This window comes from Pleuronectes platessa, chromosome 21 (genome assembly GCF_947347685.1).
Source record: "Pleuronectes platessa chromosome 21, fPlePla1.1, whole genome shotgun sequence".
Lineage (NCBI taxonomy): Eukaryota > Metazoa > Chordata > Actinopteri > Pleuronectiformes > Pleuronectidae > Pleuronectes > Pleuronectes platessa.
In genome coordinates this window covers 6,134,281-6,159,338 of record NC_070646.1, presented here as the reverse complement: position 1 = coordinate 6,159,338, position 25,058 = coordinate 6,134,281, and the positions used below count along the sequence as shown (strand labels likewise).

Below are 25,058 nucleotides of genomic sequence, written 5' to 3'. Positions count from 1 at the left end.
CATGCCGTATTTGGCATGAAGAATCCCCTCCTTATCGGCACTGAATTTTAATGCCAATACGTGTACATGGCCACCTTATTCTAGTAGTTGTTTTGACATCATATTGCATTTCTATGTGTGTGTGTGTGTGTGTGTGTGTTGGTTTATTTCTTTTCCTGTGTGAATCAGAAAGGAGATCTGTCTGCACCACTGTACACTACTGTGCTCTCAACTTGCTGACTGTTCTGTAAAATATAGTGTGATTGAACAATGCGCGGCACCGTTGCTTTGCCGGTTCTCGGGCGTCAGCAGACACAGGAAGCTGAAAAAAAAGGGAGAGACGGAGCCCGGGCCTGGGGTGAGTGGGAGAAGAGAGGAGAGCCGAATTGGGGGGTTCCTCTGAAGCCCCCTCTCCAGATCCGAGGAACGGAGCGGGGATCAAAGTGGCTTGTTTTATGTGGCTGGTGCGAGACTTTGAAGTCCCAGAGTCACCTACAGCACTCACTTCATCAAGTTCACTAGTGTCTTAATAGCAGATCAATAAGTTTCAAAGTCGGAGAGTTAATTTGATAGCAGCGCTGATGTGATCACGCTGGGCCGCAGAGCCGCCTGCTCTGCTCCCTCTCGTCTCTCCCTTCCCTTCTCTCCCCCTCACCTAGATTGGACCTGTATTAGGCTCTCAACTTGAATTAAGCCACGATGGGATTCTGTGTTTGGTGCCTGTTTTCATCGGAAGCCTTGCGTGAACACTTAATCAGTGTCTGTGCTCGTGTCACAACAATTAAAAGATCATTTGTTTCATTAGAATTGTATTTACAGCATTCTTACGCACGCCATTAGAAATCTGAGATCTATATTCTACATCCTTAATATTACATTTTTTATTATGTAGAAAAAAATATCTATTATTTGAAATAATGCTGTCTGAGCTGCAATGTAGATATTTTATTCTGTGCAATAAATTATTTGATCTGGCTCAAAAACAAATACTGAAAGACTTAAATTAATATTAGATTTAATTTAGTCTTTCTAAATTTATAAACATGATATTTATTCAAATTAATTATTTCTACTGAATTGGATAAAATCTCATTCATTTGACGTCTCGTGAGATCTTCCAAAATATAATAATAAATAATGTGTATATTAATGAACTAGGTAACATTTTAATATGAGTAATCAAATTGATGGAGTTTTAGATTTAAATGTGAATGCGGCGCAAGGAAAAAATAAATACGGCAAAGCCGACGGCTTTCAGAGATCGGGAAAATCAGGAAATCGGAGCGCTTTCTTATGCGCGCTATTCATTTCAGTAAAAGAATAAAGCAGCACCATCTGTATTTGGTGCCGGGATAAGAAAGAGTTGGTGAGGTCGGATCGGCACCTGGAGAACAAAAGGGCAATTTAGTATGTTCATCTAAGGGTTGCTAATGGTATTAGGAAGCCGGCAGGGTGGTCAGCAGGGGCCCGGCGCTCCAAGGTGAGCCCGCAGCTTGACCCCCGCACTCACACCAATTCACTGGGCTGCTGGCATTAGTGCCCCACATCTGCCATTTGTTTGTGCAACCCCCTCAATGCCTTTCACTTTATTTGATAGTGTATTCTAAGCAGAAGATACGTTTTTAATTCGACCCGAATAAGATCTCGCATTCGGGACGTTAGTCTGTCCGAAATAACTGAAGTGAGATAATGAATCAGATCATTGTAAGAAAAAAATAAAAAGGATGGATTCTGACTGGGAAAATTGATGTTGTGTTGCTTGAAATTTAGAATGTGAGAGAAAAGTGTTTGCAAACGATATTGTGAAGCTCTGGGCGGAGAGGAGTCTGAAGATTGTGTTGTGTCGTCAGCTTAATTTTTCAAGACAGGTGCCGGGTGGAATGGTTTTAAATCAGGCAAATATTTCAGAGAAGTGATACCTTAATATTTATCAAAACCAGATATTATTTTTGGAATGGCAGTATTATTTAGAAAATAGCGGATATTGTGCATTGTGACATATCCAATGATGGCTGGAAATTGTGCAGAGAGCCGCGTTTGACATCGCTGTGCGTCTTGGTGTGAAGTTGTTACTGTGTGAAGCGGGTGGCGGAGGAGATGAGGCGAGAGCTCCTGGATGGAGCTGAGACGCTGCAGCGGGTGGTGCTGATGGAGGCTGCCTGTGTGGTCCTCAGCGGTCGGTGCTCCGCCAGGCTCTGCCGCGAGCGCCGGAGGTCCACGCGTTTTAATGAATGTTTCATGTTAAATTTAGCAGCGGCATTATTCGCGGTGCTGCGCTCATTCACATCTTATTTCTCCTAATGTTCCAACAAAGGTGAAAAAGAAAAATGCCAGATCTTGTAAAAAATGTCAAATCAAGGAGAATAAATCTGTTGTAAGTCGTCAAAAAAGGGGGAAAAAGGATGTTCCTTGGAATTAAATTTTGTCTGCCGTGATCAAAATGATTTCTAATTTATGATTCCCAATCCTTAAAAAAAGATTAAAATTAAGATTCGAAATATTTCTCTATTCCCCTCCTTTTTTTCTCGAGGTTCCTGCTGTTCGTGCACCACGAAATCTTGCTTCATTAAAAGTGTATTAATCTCGCCTCGTCTCATGGGAGGTACCTTAAGATGATGTTGTGTCTTTTTCTTTAAATTGTTGGAAGAAAAGAAAAAAAAAATCTTCCAGATTTGGTCCCTGTCAGTCAGAAATAATTGTGTGCTTAATCTTGTCCCTGATGGATGACTTGGAGTTCAGCAATGGGCCAGCTCCAATGACAAATACAATATTAATATTCATTAACTGCTTTGACAATGCTAATTTTGATGCAGTAGTAAAGGGCCTTCCAAAGTTAGCGGCCAAAGCATCAGAGCTGAGCAAGGTGGCAAGATAATTTGTGCTGCTTTACTGAGCTCAAGGCTTTTAAAGTCTTAAGCAGGGGAAAAAAAGGGCTAGGTACCACAAACAAAATAAAAGAGAAAGGGAAAAAGTTCAGACGCATTGGAAACCAGGACTGTGGAAGTAATACGATCAAGAGACGGCTACAAAAATTTGACACCTCCGCCGCTGCATCTTTGAGCAGATTTCCTTTTTTTCTACTTAAACAAAAACTCGCAACAAAAAAGGATCACAACATGGTAAGTCAGCACTTTCTCAATTTTTTTGTTTAATCATTTTGATCTTTTTCAATTATCGCCATTTGAAGATCAATAGTCATTTTTCTCCGCTGTGGTTGAAAGGCTCACAGCGGTGGCACGGTGGATGGTCGGATCACGGCTTTAAGAGTGGGCTTCCTCTCCTCGAGCCACCAGTTTGCCGGGTGGAATTTTTCAAATGCCGGCGCTCCTGACAAGCGTGCGGAGGCTCGTATCCAAATTATTGGTATTTTTTGGTATTGTTCTAACTGCTGTTGTCGGCTTGTTGTGGCAGGTTTTGACTTTGGAGTTGGGGCTCCTTTTCCCCCCCGCAGTAGTCTGAGGAAGTAGAGTTCAGCCGGGAGAGCTGGAGGTGCGAAAAGCCGCTCTACAATGACAGGCTCTTACCGTGATAAATGTCCGGGGTGTTTTTTGTGGGTCTTTTGTGTGGCTGTTTTTTCCGGGGCTCGCTACGTTAAAAATTGGGGCTACCGACGGGCAGGACTCCGGTGCGGCGTGGCTGCAGCGCCACAAACCCTTCGCCCTGGATCGGAATGCTTTTCTAAGGGCTTTTTCCCTCCTGACACTTTCTCTGCCTGTCGTTTGTGTTTTTGATTTTGTATTTAATTTAGTGTGACTAGCGGTGAATGGAGCGTGGCTAGTTTTGGGGATTAATGACATGACGAGGGACACCCCGCTGCTTGAGTTTAGCCAAGTTAGGGCAACTCCTATAGACGGCACTCCACTACCTTTATGTCTGCCAAGCCGCTGAATGAAAGCCTCTCTCTTTCTCTGGCTCTTTTTGTTGTTCTTTCAACTTATCAAAGAAAGAGAGATGGACACAAAAGGGCTTATTAGGGGGGATATGAAGATGGGCACGGGGGAAAGAGGGAGTCTCGGTCAGATTCGAAGGAGAGCAGCGCAGCCGGAGAGTGCGTATGAATGCATGAGGGGGCTGAGAGTGAGCAGCCAGCTCCGGCCGCCGGCTCGCGGTCCTCCCCGCTCAGGGACCTGGGGGGCTGCCGTCCTAAGTCGGTCCAGCGAACGTTGGCTCTCGCCCGGTCCTCCGGCCGCTACCTTATCGGCTTAACCCATCGGGCGTTATTGAGGGGCTGCCGTAGATGAGGTGCTGCCCCCCAGTGGATTAGTGGCTGACATGGTGGTGGGAGTCTGCTTGGAGTCTGTGCACTACCACGAGTGCCAGCATGCTTGTTTTAACCAGGAACCGAGCAGCATCACAAATACAGCTCTTTTAAATGGTAAGACTTTTCAACATTTTAATTACAGCTGTGCTTTATTTTCTATTGCTTGTTTGGCTTTCTATATAATGTTTTGATTGAATTTATTCATAGATATTTTTTCTGGTCTCTGTTTGGCAATTTATAACACTTATGTTGCTAAGTGACAGATTGACAATTTGGATAATGAAAGGCAGTGTTTGATTGCTTTGTCTTGACAGCCTGACAAGGGTGTATTATTCTACGACTTCAAGCTAAATACGATTATTGTTTATTCTATTGTAAAGCACGGTTATATAAAATCAAATTGACAAATGCCATTTTTCACACTGGCGGAATTTAAATCTTATATACTGTTTTAGCGTTTAGGTTATTTTGATCATACGTCACATCTGCTATGACTGATGATTCTGTTAACTTTAATAAAGCAGGGTTAGTATTTTTTATTAATGTCTAAAATATTGAAGTATCTAATTTCCAATTGATTATAATATCGTAGATAATTTCATTATACTGTAATTATCACAGTAAATGCTTAAAGAAGGGAACCAGGACTTTGAAGTCAGACACCCATGTCGATAGTGTTTTATATTTGCCTTTTTTATTTGACACTGTTAAAAGTTATCTGACAAAACAATGACTGTAAGGTCACGGGTTGTTTTCTTTCTCTGCGTTGTTTTGTCGAACTTTTCTTTTTTCTTTTCATTCTTTTCTTTTCTTTACACGCACACTATTGGGTCTCGTGCGAACATCTCGGACAGTGGAGTGGAATAGAGTATTCTCTTCTTCCCCCCTTCTGCTCCCTTGTGTTGTGGCGGTGATGCCATTGTGGCCGGGTGATTGGGAGCTGTCCATCACTCGCCGGCGAAACTGGCAGTTTACTTAAGAAAGTGCACGTGGGACAAAAGGAGATGGCAGGAGTGTGGCAGGCCGGCTGAATGGAGGGAGGGCAGGCAATTAGCCACCGCCTTGTCGGGGCTCTTTTACTTGTCAAGCTGGAGCCCCGGCGCTATTGTCCAAGCTGTGTAAAGGACATTCCCAGGGCTTTGTTTTGGCTTTAAGGGCCTCAGGACTGCCTGCTGCAGGCCAGGGGAAGAGCAGGGTCCTAACAGTGACAGAGAGGCTGAACGACAACAGGAGCAAAAAGAAAGGAACAGCGCATTAACAGAAAAGCCGATGTTCAGTTTTTTTTCTCTAGTTGTTTCTGTTGCCAAGTCTGAAAATGCCTTAGTACAGCTGAGAGAAAAAAGAGAATTATTGGCCCCCCCTTTTTAAAGATATTATTCTCTGATTTATATCCAACATTTCTAAATTCCTTTGCTTTTTTTTTTAAAGATAAGTTTCGTCCTCAATACCCCACGCCAGATTATATAAAAAATATATTAAATATTACTGCGCTTGGATGGAGGTAATATATTCTATAAATATTTAATATGTCATGGTCATTAGTCAGGTTCAGGTTGTTAGAGGTTATAAAAGGTAATTAAAGGATGACAAGTCCAGTTAATTATCGAATGTAAAAATGAAAAACAACCCTTACAGTTGGAAGATGATTATTTTTGTTGCACTGAAAAATATATAATAAAATGTATATATATAAAAAAAAAAAATTAGGTGTTTTTTTAATCTGAGATGATTTTATCTGTGTAATGTTTTTTATTGCTCCTTTTTTTTATTAAATGTATAACTATCCCCTAATATAAATTATTAAATGTGGGAAATATGTAATTCTCTATGCGTTTTCAGGAAAATGATAAAAAATCTTTAAAATGATTTAATTACCGCATACTATATAATAAAAGTTAATTTAAGCAACATCTTTAGTGACACAAAATAACAAATAAGAAGTTGTGTTTGACGGAATTCCTCCTTATCGCACCAAGCCTGTGTATTCACAACAGATCTATTGAATTTCTTTGTGCTTGTTGTAAAAAAGAAAAAAGTCATGACCACGTGAAGCTTATCATTTGACTTCAGTATTCAGCAGTATAATGGATTTGAAGGTGAAATAGTTGCGGAGAAAAAAGAGAATGGAGAGAAGAAGGCAGCGAGGAGGAGGTGGGGGGGTTGGGGGGGGGGCTCGTCGAGGCCTTGTTCACATGAACCTTGAATGGAGACAGAGCTGGGGGGGGGGGGGGGGGTTAAGAAAGGAATTGTTCTGCACTCTAAGGTATTGTTTGGGAAAAAGGGAGGAAAAAAATGAAATAAAAAAAAAAGGATCTCGACGAAAGGTGGCACATCCATGTCAGAGTGAAGACTTTCTCTCCCCCTCCCCCCCCCCCCTCTCTGGAAAGTGGGCTTGAAGAGGGGACTGTCAGCATCACACAGATAAAGTGACTGTTGGCCACACTTTGCTGAGCCTGCCCTCCCTTTGTGGATGTTGTTGTGTCTTGTTCCTTTTTTTTTTTATTCTCCCTTTCTCTCTCTCTGGCTCTCTCTCTCTCTCCCTCTCCTGCTCTCTCCTCTTTGTCTCCATCTCTCGCCTTGCTCGCTTTACCTTGTAGCCAAAGCTTTTCAAGCTGCCAGTTCGTCTCTGGGCATCCTGGAGGCACAGCAGAGCCCACACACATACACACACACACACACACACACACACACATGCTCTTAAGAAACACACACACAGGCCCAAAGTACAGCAGGGATTTGGGTAATAACTGATTTTTGTGAGTGCGTGTGTGTGTGTGTGTTTGTGAGTATATATTTTTTTCTCCAGTATTGCTAGTGGGAAGCTGCAGTGCTGAAAAGCTGCTCACAGTAATTTTTCCTTCTCTCTGTCCATATTCTGTCTCTCACTACTTCTACATCTTGTCACCAGCGTCAAAACTTTCACTGAGCAGAGAAGAGGAGACTGCAACTGGCTGAGAGCTGAGAGCGCGTCTGTGGTTAGAGTGAAAGATTTGGGGGATTTTACTTTTAGGGATGCATGTGGGTGGGTGGAGGGGATTGTGGTGAGTGTGTGTGTGCATGTGTGTAGCTGTGTGTGTGTGTGTGTGTGAATCTAGGCCTCAGACCCTGAGCCTGTTATAGACGCCTCAAGAGATACACACACTCATGTCATAACCTAAGGGAGCGACGGTCAGCAGGCCACCGTGCCAAGTGCAAAGAGAGGGGGGGCGGATAAACACACATGCAGCCACACCACACATGCCCAGCAACACACTCGTGCACAGTGGAGCAAGGAGCCAAGGCAGAAACAGACAAAGAAGAAGGAGGAGAAGTGAAGGAGACAAGCGGCCAAGACAAGCGAGGGAGCTTCTCCCCGGCATAGAGCAGGAAGGAGGAGCTGGGGGGGCCAGGTGGAGCGAGGAAGAGGAGACGAGGGTGGGGTTGGGACGGAGGGGGTCATGTACCCGCGGGATGGAGCTCCAGCCGGGCCGGAGGAGACGGGAGCCAAGGCAGGAGTCCTGGGCCCCGGGCTCTCGCTCCTCCAGCAGGTGGGCTGCTGGCCCTTCAATCTAAGCAGCTGGGTGAGTAACGCAGCACGGCTCCCCTGCTTCTTCTCTTTCTCTTTCTCTCTCTCTCTCTCTCTTGCTTTGTTTCTCACCCCCCACGGCCTCGTAGCCTCACTCTGACAGGTTGTTGATGGCGTTGTGGTGCAGGTTGGTCGTAGGTTGGTGACGAGGAGGGAGGGGCGGGCTGGGATTTGGCTCAGGGAGTCCTGGTCATCAGAATTTTGAAGTCTGTAATGGGCCACTTTACAAACTTTCTTGTGTGTGTTCATGCTAACTATATTATACACACATGCTATATCTCTAGACTCCTTATTGTCACACACTTTAAAATGTGTTGTTTCAAATACTTCTGAATTGGCCTGTATAATAAATATTAAACAAATCTAAATTAATTTAAAACGACTTAATTCAAGTTTAGAAAAAAGAAATGATTGTGTCAAGAGGGATTTTATTTACTCGACAAAACATTAGTTGATATATCAAACCTTTAACCTCGAAATGTAAAATAAGATTTCAGGATTAACATATCCCTTTGTCAATGTTGCCATCCAATTCAAATTCCTAATTGCGAGGCTTTTCAAACGAAATTCTGAGGAGCTGATTGCATTTCAAAAGGCAGAATTCACTCTGGCTCTTAACACTGCGACACAATATCACCTCTCAGCGAAGCCCCTTTAACTCAGGTACGAGAGCTCAAGAGGCTGTTTACATTGAAAGGGAAAAGCTTTAAAAAACGCACGTGTGTGTCTAAGAGGCGATTTGTCTTCACAGAATACAACAGTTCTGCCAAATACCACTTCATATTTAAGCTATTTGTGCACAGTTTTATTTATCTGTGACATATCAGAACACGTCCTTTCTGCGATTCCATTTGATGTGCCGACTATCAAAGATGGGAAGCGAAAATAAATGGTGACGAACGACTTGAGCGCTAGTGAAGAGAGCAGGAGGAAGGGGAGCAAAGGCTCTGGCCCACATAATATTTTTGTTCAGCGCTCTGATCAAGCAGTCGGCATGTCACTGCAGCAAAGTGAATAGATTAACTTTTAAATATACTGTGGTCTCAGGAGCCTCCTGCCCTCAGAGACGCATCTTCTCTGCAAGAGGAAACTGATCAACACCTCCATATCTGCTTTTTAACTCCCCCTCTCCAGTTCACCCCCTTACAATTCCCAGGTTCTTAATATTGTGAGTTATTTATTTTTTTCTTTCTCTCTCCAATGATTAACCAAGAATTTTTTTTTTTTAATTAGTGTGCTGGGCTGTGGAGGATCGTGGCTCTGATAAGCCTTTAATTTGTCGAACATTTCATATTCTATTGCCGTTAATCTCTGAGTATTCCCTTAGATTGTCTGCTTGAATCTTGAGGATTGATTTGACCGGCTGCTAACGGGGCTTTTGTGTGTGTGTGTGTGTGTGTGTGTGTGTGTGTGTGTGTGTGTGTGTGTGTGTGTGTGTGTGTGTGTGTGTGTGTGTGTGTGTGTGTGTGTGTGTGTGTGTGTGTGTGTGTGTGTGTGTGTGTGTGAGCTGGGTTGATATGAGGTTTGCTTGGAGATGAAGATCTTTAGCCTGGAGGGGGCACTCTATTCCTCCCAGAGGAAAACAGCAGCCGTCGTGTACGTAAACACCGATACTCAACAATTAATTCCATCGGTGTCAACGCAGTTTGAAACTTTTTGTGTTTCGGCCTCACTTTCTCTGACAACACACACGCTTAAACAAATTACCTGTCCCCCCTCTGCATCACTGTCGTGTGGTGTCACTCCATGTGCCTCTGGACGTGGGCCACTTCTTTCTGCTTGCTTTGGAATGTGGAGGCCTGAGAGGACCCCCATCCATCACGCCACTGTCATCCCTGCATCCCTCTCCTCTGCTGCCCGGCCTCCCTCCCCTGCCCCAGCCTCAGTACAGCTCATTAGCGCCCCGCAAGCTGTTGTGACAACTCATCATATCATGACATAAAGCAGAAAGACAGAGGCTGTACCCCCCCCCACACCCACCGGCCCCTGGCCAGCAAGGTCACCACATTCACATTTAGGGCTCAAATTGCCCCAGCGAGGTGCCACCAGGCGGAAATGCAAGGCCAACAGCTTTTTCCTGTCCGGCTTCCACCTCTCGGTCGCCCTCTCTTTGTCTCACTCCATCCTGCTGTCACTTTCTCACCCCCTTCTGCCTTCTCCTGTGCCCCCCCCCCCTCCCTCCCTCCCCAGAGGTCTGACTTGTCTTCTTTCACAAGGCTCTTTTCAGACGTTGGCCGAACAGTGTTAGTCACCAGCTAGCACAGGAAATATATTTGTACTTGAGATCATTTCCTGGTCGTGGCAGCATCACAGCAGGTGGCAGCAGTTTAACACCTGCAGAGAAGAATTGTTGGAAGGTTTGAGACCAAAAACAGTAATGATGGTTAGTACTTAATAGGTATTGTAGATTTGCCCCATTGTGAGGAGAGTGTTATCATAAAGAAATAAAAAAAAATGAAATACAATCAGGCCCATGGACCTTCTCTTCTTTGAGCACATGAGCCTCGCAGCTGGAAACTGAGAATAGAAAAAGAATAGAATAGAATAGAGGCAATATCAATAACATAACCAGAGGCAGCAGCTACTGCCTCTGTTTGTGTCTGCTGTGTTAAAGTGTGCTGCCTGCACTTCACAGCACTGGCCCTTCCTCAGCAGCAGGCGCCGTATGTGTCCTGGATGTGGAAGGAGTCAATGTGTTCATTGATGTTCGTACAACAGTGCGCTCTTAAATTCTTCTTCGGGGTCTTTTGAATTCGAAATCTCTCTTTCTCTTCTAAAGGCTTGGAGATCTGGTGATCATGACTAGAGAGCTCTGTGCCCGATCCTCTCCTGCCATATCTGTTTGTTGTAATGGCGGAGGTGGTGGGAAGGATGCAAGTCAGCGGGGGTGTAGGGGCAGGAAATGTTCTTTCTTTTCCCCTGGCTTTTGTGGAGCGGGGAGAGCGAAGCCTCCCACGTCGACTGCCTTTGTTTCGCTGCGCTCTGCGGTCCTCTGTGCGGCTGGAGCACCCAGCAGCCTGCCAGACGAGTTCCGGGCACGCATTGTCCCGCAGTGGCCACAGGGCAGGTGCGGGGCCTCCTTCCCCCGGGGACCACCGAGCGCTGCCGCCATTGACGTCAGCGGCGAGGCCAAGTCGAGGCTAGAGCGTGTGCGATGATCACACGGCATGTAGAGCGAGCGTGTGTGCTGATTGAAGACATCAGACCACAGGAAGTCCACAGCAGCTGACTGGCCATGTATATGCATTCGGCGATTTGACTGATGGCAAAGGGGATTCCTTGAGTTTTCGGCAAGAAATATAGAAGAGGGTTAAGAAATCTACTGCAACATGTCAACAGAAACTCAACTTCCTGTTATTACTTTCCCTTTCTGGCCTTCATATACTGAGGAGGACAGTGGGGACTGTGGCGGCAGCAGTCTCTCAGGCCGGCCTGTTGCTATTTGCCTCACTTTGGGGCTTTTCAGGGAGAAAAGAGAACCCCTCAAAGACCACAAGTGACTATGATGTAAATCGGCTGGCTTCTAGTTCCCTCTCCCTCCCTCTCTCTCTCTCTCTCCGTTCCATACACACCCTCTCTAACACCCTTCGTCTAAATGTGGACTCAGTGGATGGGCATTTTGAACTGTCTTCTCAATGGCCCGGGCCCCTGCACAAAAGAACTCATTTAAATGGCCACTAAAGCTTTTCAGCACAGAGAGATGAAGAATTGACAACATTCTTTCACATCATTACCCGAGGGAGGAGCGGGGAGAGGTTAGGAGGTGAGAGATAGGAGGGGTGGCGAGAGAGAGAGAAAAGGAGGGAGGGAAAGCAGAGGCCATCTTCTCGCGTTCAGCTGCCGACTCATCAGGCTGCGTTTGGCAGCTGTCATAACCCCCCCCAACCCCCCCACCCTGGTAGTGTTTCTACCAGTTTCTTTTTCATCCCTCTATTCTCGATGTGCAGATCAGATCGGGAGCCCCTATGCAACAAGATGTGTCTTGGTTTGTGTTTCTTTTTAACGAATCCCCTTCCACCTACCGCCCCCCCCCCTCCACCTCCGACACACAAACACACAGTCCCCCCCAGCCCCTCTCTCCTCCTCTCCTCCCCTCCCCAGCCTTTTCAGCTCAGGGCTGTGAATGAGTCCCAGGAGTCTCTCTGCCTCCCTGGAGTTCTGCTGGGGTTCATTAATCTTTCATTGGGACCATGGCAATAGGGAATGCCCCCACTCCGCTCCCCCCCCTCCACCCCCCATCATCCCAGCCCCCAATCCAGCTCCCTTACCACCGTCACTGTAAAATAGAGATCTGCACGGGGCCGTACACATGGACAACTACCTACTGGACATGTAGCGCCGGGCTCCTGAATGAGCTGTTGCTGTATTTCACTCTCACACGGGCCTGGTATTCACTACAGACTCACACAGATGATTAGTTTGCAGCATTAAGCTGCTCTCACGTCAGTCTCGCCCTGGGCCCACAGCTTTGCATTTGTATTGTCAATGAGCATCGGGCAACTGAGCATCTTATGTATGTATGACCCCCGCCCCCCTCCTGCCAACATCTTGTCCTATTAATGTTTTTCAAAGTCTGTTGGAAATGTGCCACAGTGGAGCTGTTGTTTTTTTTATATCTTGCATGGGTTAAAGTCACTAATGAGGGTGTGTGGCCTATGAGAGAGGAGACTGAACACACACACACACACACACACACACACACACACACACACAAGCAGCTTGGTCTCTCACTCCTCTCCCCCTGAACATATCATCCATGTTATGATAAGCCTGATTAGTGCTGCTTCTTTGACTGCTGAGGGCAGGATAAGATTGTGTGGTTAAGGAGGCGAGGAGCAGCCTCTGCCACCAGCCTAATCTACAGCAGAGCTCTAATCTGGTTATCTCGTGGTCTGGGACTGTGTGTATTAGTGTCTGTCCCTGCTTGGCCTGATGAGAGGGGCTGAGCGCCGGTTAACACAGGGGCCCACGGCAGCACACCCCTAAAGCTCCACTGTAATCTTTGGGTAATTGAAAAAAGGGGGCCTGCGCCACTTAGGAGCACAAAGAGAAGATTACATAGCTAAAACTAATTTGGCAAAAATGCAGAAATGGATTTTCAGCCCCACCTCCTCTCTCCTAACCCTTTTATTACAATACATCCCGACCCTCTGTGAACAGGCCCCTGGGGAATAGAGGAGGGAAGGGGAGTGAGGAAGAGGGGAGACCAGGAGGAGGAGAGTTGAGCGCAGTGCTAATGACTGTGGATTTACACGCGCTGCCTTGATTTCGTGGTTTACAGATGATCGATTACTTCACTGCAACCGTGGTTAAAAGTGCCTCATCACACGTCAGGCCCAAATGTGAACTGGCAACCCCCCAAGCCTCGCAGATTGTGTTACCGAATTCCAGGGTGACACCGCAGAAGTGTTTTTAATTACAAACCACACTATTTTCACTGTGGCTTGGCGGTTTGGCGCCTCGGGAGTACCCAGCACTTGAGCTCCTCTTTCGAGAGCTTTCGAAAAACCCAAGTTATAATCCTGTGGCGAGCGCCTGCATTCTCCAAACCCTAACCCAAATATTAACGCCCTGACCTCCTTTTTTCCCCCTCTCCCTCTTTCTCCCTGTCCATCTGTATCCTTCTTCTTTTCCACAGTCTAATAAGGTTCCAGTGGTACAGCACCCTCATCATGTGCACCCTCTCACACCTCTGATCACCTACAGCAATGAGCACTTCACACCGGGGAACCCCCCACCCCACCTACAGACAGACGTGGATCCCAAAACAGGTAAAAAATAAATTTCTTTTTAATCTTTGAAAGTCCTGTGCGCATTATGAATATCCTTCATGTAGGTGAGATACACAAAGGAACATCCCCATCAATCTGCACCTAACTTAACACAGTCAACTTCACAACTTTATCATAATCCCTGAATGATTACAAGCTCAAATGGGGGAAGTTTCAGAAAATAGACCATCTCGCAATGTTGAAGAAGTTGAATAGAGAACCATTCCTTACAATGGACAGGGGCATAAACATAACCTCCTTGGCAGAGGACAAAACAAGTAGTAGAACTGCACACAAGCAGCTCTCCTCAGTTCAGGCCCCTCAAGTCTTTGAGAGTGTTTGCACTCATGGGTGTGCAAATGTTTTATTATGCCCTGCTGCCTGGTTCAGGACCTGTACTGTTTGTCCTAATGGCGTCTGTCTGTCTGCAGACACTTTCTTGTGAAAACAATTCAATATTCAAACAAAACTCCGATATCATATTTACAGTACAGGTATTGTGTAGAGTTCACTGTAATTTCCTATTTAAATATATAACACCCATGTGTTTTCTTAGAATCCTCTGTTACGCAGTATAGTGGGACAAAGTAAACTCATCGGTTACTTATTGATTTTTCGATCATGTTCATGTTAGAGAACAGGAACCGGAACAGCGGCTGGTAAAACCCCTGTAAGACATGGAGTTCAGCAAACAACCTCCACGTCTCATGACTGTTGCTCCGGCTGCCAAGGCTCCAAACAAGACCGCCACTGTAGTTGGAGGACCTCACATCCAACTACCAGAGAGCAGTGAACACACAGAAATCTGCAAGGCTGGCTCCATGAGAGGATGTCTGTACACAAAAACCTCAAAATGGGAGACGTGACCCGAGCACTTGGATTTGTACAACGTTTTTTGATCATCCAGCGCGCCTGTCAGATCTGCAGTTATGTCTTCACAGCCTGTTGATCCTGCAGACTCAGGGTGTCCAGGTTTACCAGTCAGAGTCTGCCCACGCGTTCCCGCTCCCGCAACCGCTCAGCAGACATTTTGAGACGATTCTATTTGTTTTTCCGAGAGCATCTTTGACCGAACGCTTCAGTTTAACTGTCATTCAGCGCCGTCCTTTCAGGTTAATGCATTCTCGGCGCAGCGAATTATTTCCGGCTTTTCAAGGCTCTCCGGAGGCTTCAGTCAATGTTTTAGGTAATAATGTTCCCTTATTATGATGGTCCGTACAAAGAGGGAAATAATATACCAGCTGCTGTTTAATGTAGTGCTTAATGGGGCTGCTTAATTGGGCTCAGTGTAAAATTAATGCTTTAATTAATGAGCTATATTAACTCTTGAGCACTGGGTGGCGATTGGATAATGTTTGCGAGCGTTTTCCCTTTTTAATAGAACTTGCTGTGTTTCCAAGACCATTTATGATTTTCGGATTCTACACAAACTGCTGCACAGCACATTGTCAGTCAGTAACCGGATCCGTCTCCAGAGACAGTTCCTGGATGACCTGGATCAGCCGTGAACTCGGGGTGTTACCACAACCACGGGCCAAGTTCTGATCTGCGGAGATTGAACTGGCTCATACATGTGCTGGCACCGACTTAGATAATGTATCTGCGATGACAGCTGCGCGGTGTGAGCCAGCTGTGTGGAAGAAACACACCACAGCCAAAATTAACAGTCTCTCAGTTCCTCACGCACACACACACACACACACACACACACCTCCCTGCTGCGCTTTTACACACATCTAGTGTTCCCTGTTTCAAGTTTATCATGAGAGAGAAAGTTATTTTTACACCCGGCTGCATGCGAGACCTTTTCAAGGCGTTCATTCGGGGCAGCTTGTTGATGCAATCGCCTGTCAGCTGCCACAGATTGTAAAGGCAACACCGCAGACGCCGCAATTGCCCGGCGCTGCCCCTCGATGAGAGCTGAGACGTCTTAGTCGCTGTTTGTCTGAAGCTGTTTTTATGTTTAACATGAAAATCAATCGGACAAATGGAGATTTAGACCTTGTTTCTTATTTATCTCAGTCAAAAGCTCAAAGACCTCTTAGTTTAATTGGTCCCAACTTGCAGCTTTTATTTCTAAAATAGCTTGAGGTGAAACGCATATGCATCCAGCCGGTTTGCCAGAGTATATTAGCCGGCAGCCTCAATCTGTAGCCTGGTATTGAAAGCTCTGTGATCACAGAGACGCCTTTAATTATATTGTTGTGTTCCGTTAACTTCTAAACCTCAGTTATTTTATATCATTAATCTTCTGATTCAGTAGACAAATGTGACAAGAATCGAGTTGGTGTTTTCCCCTCACCTCTCTCCCCTCTGCCTCTTCCAACACATTGTGCCGCCACCGCCGCCGCTGCCTCAAAGGCCTTTGATCAGGGAGTGTGATTTAGCACTGTGTACATGCGAGCAACGAGCCCTTCTTCCTCCCATCTGCACTCCTGTGATGTCTGCCCTGTTCAGATGTGAAACTCTCAACAAAGAGTGAATTCATCACCGACACAGATTCAGTTCTCTGGTTGTCATCATCTCCTCGTCTGACCACCTCCTCTCTGCTCCTGTCTTCCTCTCTCTGCCGCAGGAATCCCGAGGCCTCCACATCCTCCAGATATATCTCCTTATTACCCACTGTCACCCGGCGCTGTCGGCCAGATCCCCCATCCGCTAGGATGGTTAGTACCACAGTAAGTCAAACTTTTTTAATTACTCTTTCTATATTGTCATGTGGGTTGTGTGAACAGCTTAGCATCACCCACACATTGTAATGAATAATTAGCAAACAATGTATATGAATGTAAATCGTTATTGAATAAAACAATATACAACAGTAGCTGATATTACCTTACTGTTGTGTGATACTGCAGCAGCAGCATGTTGGTCTTTATGCAGACACAGTCAATTACAGAAGCTGTTATTGTCTCCTGCTGGTCCCCAGCGTGGCCCCCCCCCCCTCTCTGAGTTAGCTACCTCTCACAAACGAAAACTTGATCCCTGAACTCTCCAACACACTCACTCCTGGACCACAGCCGCCCATCGCAGCGTCCTCGAGTCCTCACCAGCCTCAACCCGCTACTTTGTGGCAAATCCTATTTTGCATGTGTCTGTATGGTCCAATTAGAGTAATGAACCGTGATTGCCTGTATTTTACCCACAATTCCACACGGGGGCTCTCCCCTGGTAACTCTTGTCAACACTTGTTAATATGACAAAAGGCTACAAATTAAGCTCTGTTAATTTAATGTTTTCTCACCGCGATCTAAATAGCGAGAGAGGCCCCGAGCGCAGCCATGGCGCCCTTTGATTTGCTGCACTTTATTTTGGTATAAATTTACATTCATTATTGTTTGTCTTTGGATGTGTAGACCTCAATTAGCGTGATGGCTCCATTAAAGAGACCCGCGCTTCGTCTTTAATTATCACAACAAAACACCTAGTTCCAGCTTGGGGAGGAACAGGGCCCCACTCTGTCGACACAGAGCGAAGGGTTATGAAATTTAATTAGCCATCGCTATCAAGATTTGTGGCATTCAAATTGTTCAGAGTTTTCCCTCCCTTTGATCCGCGCTCTGCAATCCCCCAGATTTTTGTCCTGATCAAATGAGAATAAAGAGGCCCACGGTGGGGAGGGAGAGAGAGGGAGACAAGGGGCTTTACCTTCTCCTCCTCCATCAACCCGGTTCCTTTACCTTCTCCTCTTTCTTCTTTTCTTCCCCCTTCCCAGGCAAGGTCAACCTGTTTATCCCATCACAACAGGGGGTTTCAGACACCCCTACCCAACTGCGCTCACTGTCAACGCATCCATGTCAAGGTGAGCTGAGCCCTAGGAGCTTTAAACACACACACAACCACTCACTCATTCATTCAGTTGTGTGTGTTTGTGTTGGCTGTGAGGGCAATTCGCAAGCAACACACACGCACACGCACATGCAGCGAGCAGCAACTTCTCCCTTAAGGAGGGCTCGCACTCCCCATCCCTGTGTTCAAAAGGCCAATTCTCCAGCGTGGGGGCTCCAGCTCGCGTGCTCAAATATTAATTATATTTATCATTTTCTAATGAGGCCCCTGAAGAACATTTACCCCCACTGCATGTCAGGCATATCTGAAATGAGCTGGGGCATGTCCTTGCTGTGAGTTTCAGTTGCCAGACAGATAAACAAACACAGCAACACTTTGAAGGAGACTAGATAGATGTCGGGGGGGGGCCCTGGCACTTGTCTGCCTCTTTGGTCCAGCCCATTAGGGTCCAGCTCAAGTGCTGCTGTGGACATTAATGCACCCAGGGGGGGGGGTATGTGTGTTCGTTGCCATCTTGTATACATGTCTGTGTTTGTCTGTCGGTGTTAAACTACTTGTTTCTCCCTTGAGGGAGTAATGTCCTCTATATTGTGTGGGAAGTGAAAATAATTCATTTTAGATGGCTAACAACAAAACAAAACAAAACCCAATCCTCCCACCCTCCCCACTCCCTCTACTCCTCCCTCCCTCCACTCCCCCTCCATGTGCACTTGCAGCAGGAGATTTTTGGACGAGTCAGGGGAGGAGGCCGAGCTTCAGTTTAATTACCGCCTGATTGGAAAAGCAGCTCCTGAGGGCTGCGTGCTTACGCCCCTGTGACATTGATGGATCATGTTGAGGCAGGGAGGAGTCACAAGGGGGGGGTAGTGGCGTTTTTTTTATTTGTTAAAGCTATGAGAAAAAGAGAAAAGAGTTTGTAAACTCACCCAGACAGTTCAGTTTAGGTTTTAAACACCGTCCTGAATCTTCTTTCAAAATGATTGTGGAAATTGGTGTCTGGATAAGAGCCATTACCCCTCCCCCCCAAAAAAACCCAGAGGAAGTCTCAGGTGCAAAGGGTCAGACGCTGGGTCTGTCCAGACATCGGCATCTGGCAGCAGCAACCCGGCCGACCTGGACTTCAAGTGACTGCTAATTTGGTCCCTTAATGGCAGCCTCTACATTGTGATCATCTTATTTCCACTGCTGCTAATTGAATATACAGGCGGGGGTGTGTGTGTGTGTAGGGGGGGGACTGGCCATGGGGAAGAGCTAATGCCCTGTGATGAGGCCCCTAATTGAATTAGTATAACTGAATAGATGGAGGGCTCTGGGAGCTCTCTGGAGAACGGGAGGGTTTATCCCCCCCCCCCACCAACTCCCACCTCCTCACCAAAATTCTGACTTTGACAGGGCAGAGGGGAAAAAAATGTAATCCAGTCCTAATTTGTCTAATTGTGTCAGCAGAACGGCAGAGTCCCTTCACCCATAGCCTTCAGCTAGCTGGTTTTGTTCAAAAGAAAGGACCAGACTGTCGCGATGGCTCAAACCATTTGTCAAGTGCCGCGCTGCCTGCAAGAAACCGGAGAGAATAAGACGTCCTGGCCTTGTACTCGTGTCGGCAGCCAGGTCTTTGCAGGCGAGCGCCGCCTCGGTATCAGTCCCCTGTGCCGAGGCCTGAGCTGAATTAGGATGCAGGGAGTGAATCTGGTAGCTCGTCGTCCTGCGGTGAACACCTTACACCCAGGTCCTGTTTAAAATACATTGTTTTAGGACGGGAGGGAAAAAGAGCCAAGGAGAGAAGAGAGACAGTGATCGGAGCAAATGAAAGACATTATTTTGATAATGGGGTTGGAGCCGGTGCAGGTCCCCTTATATTGTGTGTGTGCGTGCATGTATGTGTGACAGGTGGGAGGATTTGAAGGCCCCCTTTGCCCCTCATGCTTAAGCCTGCCCTTTGATATGTTCCCCCATCATCCTGCTCCCTCTCTTTTCCTGGGGAACAGGAGAAGTGCACTGGCCGGATCATTATACATTAAACAGGCACGGGGGCTACTGCTTCACACTGGCAATTAAATGGCACTGGCTGACACTGGGCTTGCTGCGCCAGTGACCCCCCCTCCCCCCCCACCCCTTCCACACGCCTACCCCAACACCGCCAGCTATTCTTACCTTTCAGATTGAGACGTAGGAGCCCCGGGGTTGGGGGTCTCCTCCACGTCTCCGTCTCTGTGTTGGTTAAATTGGTCCAAGGCGCCGCTCGCTACTGATGAGCCCGGATGATGATGATGATGCCCCCGCGCTTCAAAGGGATGGCCGTCATGTTTAAACCATAACCTGGGCCATGCAGTGGCAGCGGGAGGAGGAGAGGGAGGGGGGGGGAGAGAGAGAGGAAGCGGAGGAGCGCAGAGGTGGCGAGGGGACAAGGAGGAGTAGAGAAGAAGAAGGAGGAGAGGAGAAGAAAAAAATATAGATCTCAGAACAGAGGAAATTTTAACAAGTGCACAGAGAGAGGAGGGAAGGTGAACAGGGAGAGAGGAAACGGAGTGAGTGAAGAAAATGCGGCAGCCCTAATGATGGGCGATATGCAGCCACTGCTGCCGAGCTCCCCATCAACGGATGACATGGCACAAACACCAATGTGTCAGTGATGAAGGGAGAAGAGGGGAAAGGAGAAAAAGAGGGAAAGAGTTTGAGGGGGGAGCGCACTGGCACTCCCCTGAGATGGCCTCCAACAGAAACTAGTTGTTCCTGGCAAGTTTATCCTCATCATTATATTCTGGCTCGGAGCCATGCAGCCAGACACAGCCGGATAATGAGCTGCTTTAAAAAAAAAAAAAAGAAGGAGCATTATTCCTCTTTTTTCCCCTTCTCCTTCATCCCCCTCTCTTCTCTTAAATTTGTGTGGTCACGTGGTGTAAACACACACACACACACGGATGTTAGAATAATCTCAAACTAAATAATCAGTGTCGTACATACACAGGCACATACAGGGCAGCAGTGTCTTCTGCCAGTGAAACAAATTTCATAAACAAGGTTCTCTCTGGGTTTCTGTGGAGCTGTGATGATGAAATGATGAGAGCAGTGTGGAGGGATGGAGATAGAACTGTCAGAGCTGGTGATGCTGCTGAATTGGCAGAAAAGAACAGGAGGAAGTAAATAAGAGACCAAGAACCTGAAGTGACTCTGGACTTTGATGGAACATTTATATTTGGAGATAATGGCCGAAGCTTAACCGATCAAACCCTGAGAATTTCAGAATTTACAGCTGAAGCACAGAAAATGTAATGGTCAGTAAAATGGGGAAATTATCTATTTTCACCAAGCTCTTATTTCGGGCTACATAATAATGTGTAGAAAAGTTCAGGATGCAAAAAAACCTTAAATCCAGATTGTTGCCCATATAAGAGGAGACTCAATGAGGCTGTGATTTCCTATTCCCACACAATATAGATTTTTTTAATGTTTTATTGATTCTTTGTCATGATTAGATGTTTAACATTTGTTTGAAGTGTTTTGTTTAGCAGGGTTGGTTATGTGTGTAAATTTACTTGTGTTACATTTAGTTTAATTGGTTGCTAATAATAATGACAATAATAATAATGATAAATGAATCAACCCTGGATATATTTTATGTGGATGTTTGCGTATATGCATTTATTTGTTGTGGCTGATTCCATCCCCCCCCCCCCCCCCCCCCCGAGAGAAAATTGAGAAAGCACTTTGACATGTCATTGAAAGAAGGGAATGGGATTCAGCCACAGCTGCACTGTCTTGTGTATAAATGTTATCCATCATCTCATTTCACCTGTGTCCATTCTGACGATTTACACAGTCTTCTGTCCTCCAGGTTCCCCCCACACATGGTGCCCCCCCACCACAGTTTGCACGCGACAGGCATCCCACACCCGGCCATCGTCACAACCAACGTCAAGCAGGAATCCTCCCACAGTGACATCAGCTCCCTCAACTCGTGAGTACACCTTCCATGGCCTGTAATCCTTTCTACCAGAGAAGCAACTTTGGCTGATAGTGCTCACCTTCCTGTCTTGTGCCCCCCCACACCCCACAGGAAACAGTCAGAAGCTAAAAAGGAAGAGGAGAAGAAGAAACAGGTCCACATAAAGAAGCCTCTGAATGCCTTCATGCTCTACATGAAGGAGATGCGGGCTAAGGTGGTGGCGGAGTGCACACTGAAGGAAAGTGCCGCCATAAACCAGATCCTGGGCCGGAGGGTAAGTCCCAGATACACAGTCAGATTCAAAGGGCTGGTCACTGTGGTTCTGAATCCCAGTGCTCAGGTACAACACACCCAGTGATGGATCATAAAGAGTCATTAGTAATTCAGTGAGAAATCAGTTTTGTGTTAATCCAACCGGTAGTTTTTGCTGAAGAAAACATAACCGGGCTAAATATGGATATTTTTACACCTGGGATTCAAGGCTAAAGCATTTACCAGTCTGAATTTAGGACCATGATTTGGACTGAGATATAAAGGCGACCTGATAATAGCCCAGTATTACAGATTGAATTCCATTTCACAACCTGTACGCCCTTGTTTTCCATGTTCATGGTAAAAGCCTTGCTTCTGTCTCTCTTGCACAGTGGCACGCCCTAACGCGGGAGGAGCAGGCCAAGTACTACGAGCTGGCCAGGAAAGAACGACAGCTCCACATGCAGCTGTACCCCGGCTGGTCAGCACGCGACAACTATGTAAGTTTTTAAGTTTACAAGTCGTAACGGACTGATCTCCCCCCCCCCCCCCCCCCACATACACACACACATACACACCCCTTCACTAGGTTACATGACCAGGATGAGTTCTTTTCTTTTCTCACCTAGCCTTAGGGATCTCTCTCTCTTTTCCTGTAATGTTCTTTTGATGTATATTTGAGACTGGACAAATTGCCTTGACCCAAGCTACATCGTGTAATGACATGAAGGAATATTTACAACAAAGGCCAGAACATGATGTTGATTAGAGGAATGTCGACGCTTTGTTCTGACACACGAGCGCTCGCCGCGTTCTCATCAGTCTGATCCAGTGTATGGTATCGAGTTGACCACGAGCAGCCGCCTCAGAGAAATCTGCCTTCCAAAGCAAGAAGCGCCCATGTCAAGACGTCTAGATGTTCTCACAGAAAAGAGGAAAATAAGACAAAAGATTACAGAAACAAGAAGAAACGAGCAGAAGGAGGGAGAACTCGGGTCTGGCCTGCAGTGGCTGTTACAAACCGGAGGGCAGAGACAGTAGAGAAGAGAGAGAGAGAGAAAAGGCAGAGAAAGAATGAATGAATAAATAAGTAAACACAAAGATGAGTCCTATTCTCCGTTTCATGTTTTGGGCATTTTGCTATATAATAACTAAGGTTCCTGTCTGTGTCTATTTTTTTCTTTCTATTTTTTTGGCGGCTAACCAACAGGGGAAAAGGAAGAAGAGAAAAAGGGAAAAGCAGCAAGCAGAGAGCAATGGTAAGTGAGCTGCAATTATCTCCCATATTAGAAGAGCCCCATCATGTGTCAGGCAGATGTGACATGTTGCAAGATAAAAGTCAAGCTAGTTTTTGTGTGTTTTATTTGTGTGTGTGTGTGTGTGTGTATGTGCGTGTTATTGTGCCTGGCTATTCTTTTTTTGGTATAGTTTGCTACCCGATGCAATATTTAAATACTAGAGTTGCTTGTAATGCCCCCTTTTCCCCAGCTAATAACAACTGAATATGCATGACCCCCCCCCCACAATCCCCCTCAACTCCCCTCTTGACACCCACCCTCCCCTCCCCACTTTGCCCCTTAGCGTTCTCGTATTGTGATATGTGTGTGTGTATTTTTTTTTTGAGAATGTGAAGTTGAAGCATTGTGAGAGCCATTAACTTTGCCAGTATTGTGTATGTGGCCCTGTTTTATAATGCCTGTGCCCTGCAGATAGACTTGCACTACTGTACCGTGTGCGGGTGACTGTGCATGTGTGTGTGTTTGTGTGTTTGTGTGTGCGTGCTCGTTGGGCTGCCCCTTTGCTTGCTTCCGTGCATGCTTTTATACCAACATAACCCCCCCCCCCCCCCAAAAAAAAGAATCACTTATATCTTAAAATTAAGGAGGTTTGCTAATTCTATGATTTCTTTATTTTTCTATTCCCATGATTCACATTCTTCTGATCATATTGTGAGCCGACTTGTGACCTGTGTATTTTGCGCTGGTTTGGTGACGGATCTCCTCTTGAAGGCCTCTCTATCTGTTCTTTTTTTTCAGAACACAGAGAATATTTTCCAAACCCTTGCCTTTCACTCCCTCCGATTACAGGTGCTAATGTCATTTTGAGTACTTTAAATTACTAACTTGTTTCTTCTTCTTTATTTTTTAAAATTAATGTATATTTTTATTCATCCATGAATGTGCAATATTAGGCCGGTTTTAAAGTTAAATTCATTGAAATATGCTCTTTTTATTTATTTTTTGCTTTGTTCGCTGCTTTCCTTCTTTAAACTGTTGCTATTGTTTATTTGACTTCAAGCTTAGATTATATTTCATTTAATTTACCTCCATCTCATCTTGCTGCTTTAGTCTGGAGCATTTTCCCCCATATTTTGGTAAAGTTATTATACTTGAGGAAGTTATTTAAATTATTTAAAGGTAGATTATCATTGAGGAGTATGACCTGAAGTGTAAACCTCCTTAATCTATACGCCTCAGTAGCCGCGCCAGTGCCTTTCCTCCAGGCCAGCATGAGTGAGGCCTCTTCCTCCTCCTTTTTAAAACCTCTCTATTCACTCCAGGCCTGGACTCAAACACTGCACCGCGGTCACGCCGCTCCGCCTCTAATGACGACATGATTATTGTGTGGAGCGAGCGAGTTGACTGGCAGCTTTTTCTGCCACTGATAGAGAGCAGTCAGCTGTTTGAAGCCAGGTCTCAGGAGTAGTTCCCCTCTTTTTTAATGCTTCCCCTGGCTCGGCCTAACTCACCACCTTTTAGCAATCTGCTGCCGCTGCCTTAGAGCTCCACCACCTTGACCTTGTCTTTTTTTATAAATCATAATGCACTGATAACATCTAGCGGCAAATTAACCCAATCTGCATTTTCTCCACTTATATTTAAATAATCAGAATTCAGATCACACGACTGAAAGCATTTCTTTCCATATTAATACCATAATTTTAATCATTGCATGCATTTTGATTTTGACTAATTTCTGAAACGCACTAATTGTGTTCAGGCCTGTCTATAAAGGCACACTTGGGAATGGCTTTAAGGGGGTTTTAGGGGGTTTCTTGCACAATGAGCCACTGCCAAAGCTTCATAGATTCACTGTATTCTGTTTTCTCTCCTCGTTTCTCTCCTCCTTTTTTGATTTCCTTGTTTTTGGATTTATTTTGATTTTGGGTACTATTCCTCCTCTCTGCTGGCTTCCCTTCCCTTCCCCAGACCTGAGCGCTCCTAAGAAGTGTCGAGCGCGCTTTGGGCTTGATCAACAGAATAACTGGTGTGGCCCGTGCAGGTGTGTATGGTGTGTGCTTGCACTGGCCGGGGCCAGGTGAAGGCTGGGTAACCGTACGCTGGGACTTCCTCCTCCGCTCTGTGCTGCTGCCTTTTTCTTCCTCTTCTCTTCCCTTCCCCTCACGTAGTCTCTCCCGCCAAGCTATCGTGACCTCTCAGCTCCCTCCAGCCACGCCCTGCCGGTCTATCTGTAGGGTCCCACTATCTGATTTGTTTA

At 46.0% G+C, this 25,058-nt stretch overlaps 1 protein-coding gene across 15 annotated transcripts in view; it reads left to right on the top strand.

Moving 5' to 3' along the window:
- tcf7l2 (transcription factor 7 like 2) overlaps positions 1–25,058 on the top strand; it is an 89,487-nt gene that overhangs the window by 58,973 nt on the left and 5,456 nt on the right. For 3 of the 15 annotated variants that reach the window (XM_053413423.1, XM_053413416.1, XM_053413430.1), the window contains 8 exons: positions 13,444–13,576; positions 16,152–16,254; positions 17,292–17,378; positions 21,183–21,320; positions 21,420–21,582; positions 21,953–22,061; positions 22,757–22,819; positions 23,597–23,647. In XM_053413423.1, coding sequence (XP_053269398.1) covers positions 13,444–13,576; positions 16,152–16,254; positions 17,292–17,378; positions 21,183–21,320; positions 21,420–21,582; positions 21,953–22,061; positions 22,757–22,819; positions 23,597–23,647 — 847 coding nt within the window. Of the gene's footprint in view, positions 1–13,443; positions 13,577–16,151; positions 16,255–17,291; positions 17,379–21,182; positions 21,321–21,419; positions 21,583–21,952; positions 22,062–22,756; positions 22,820–23,596; positions 23,648–24,769; positions 24,843–25,058 lie in introns of all 15 variants that reach the window. The other 12 variants (XM_053413425.1, XM_053413422.1, XM_053413424.1 and 9 more) reach the window with 9 other exon arrangements.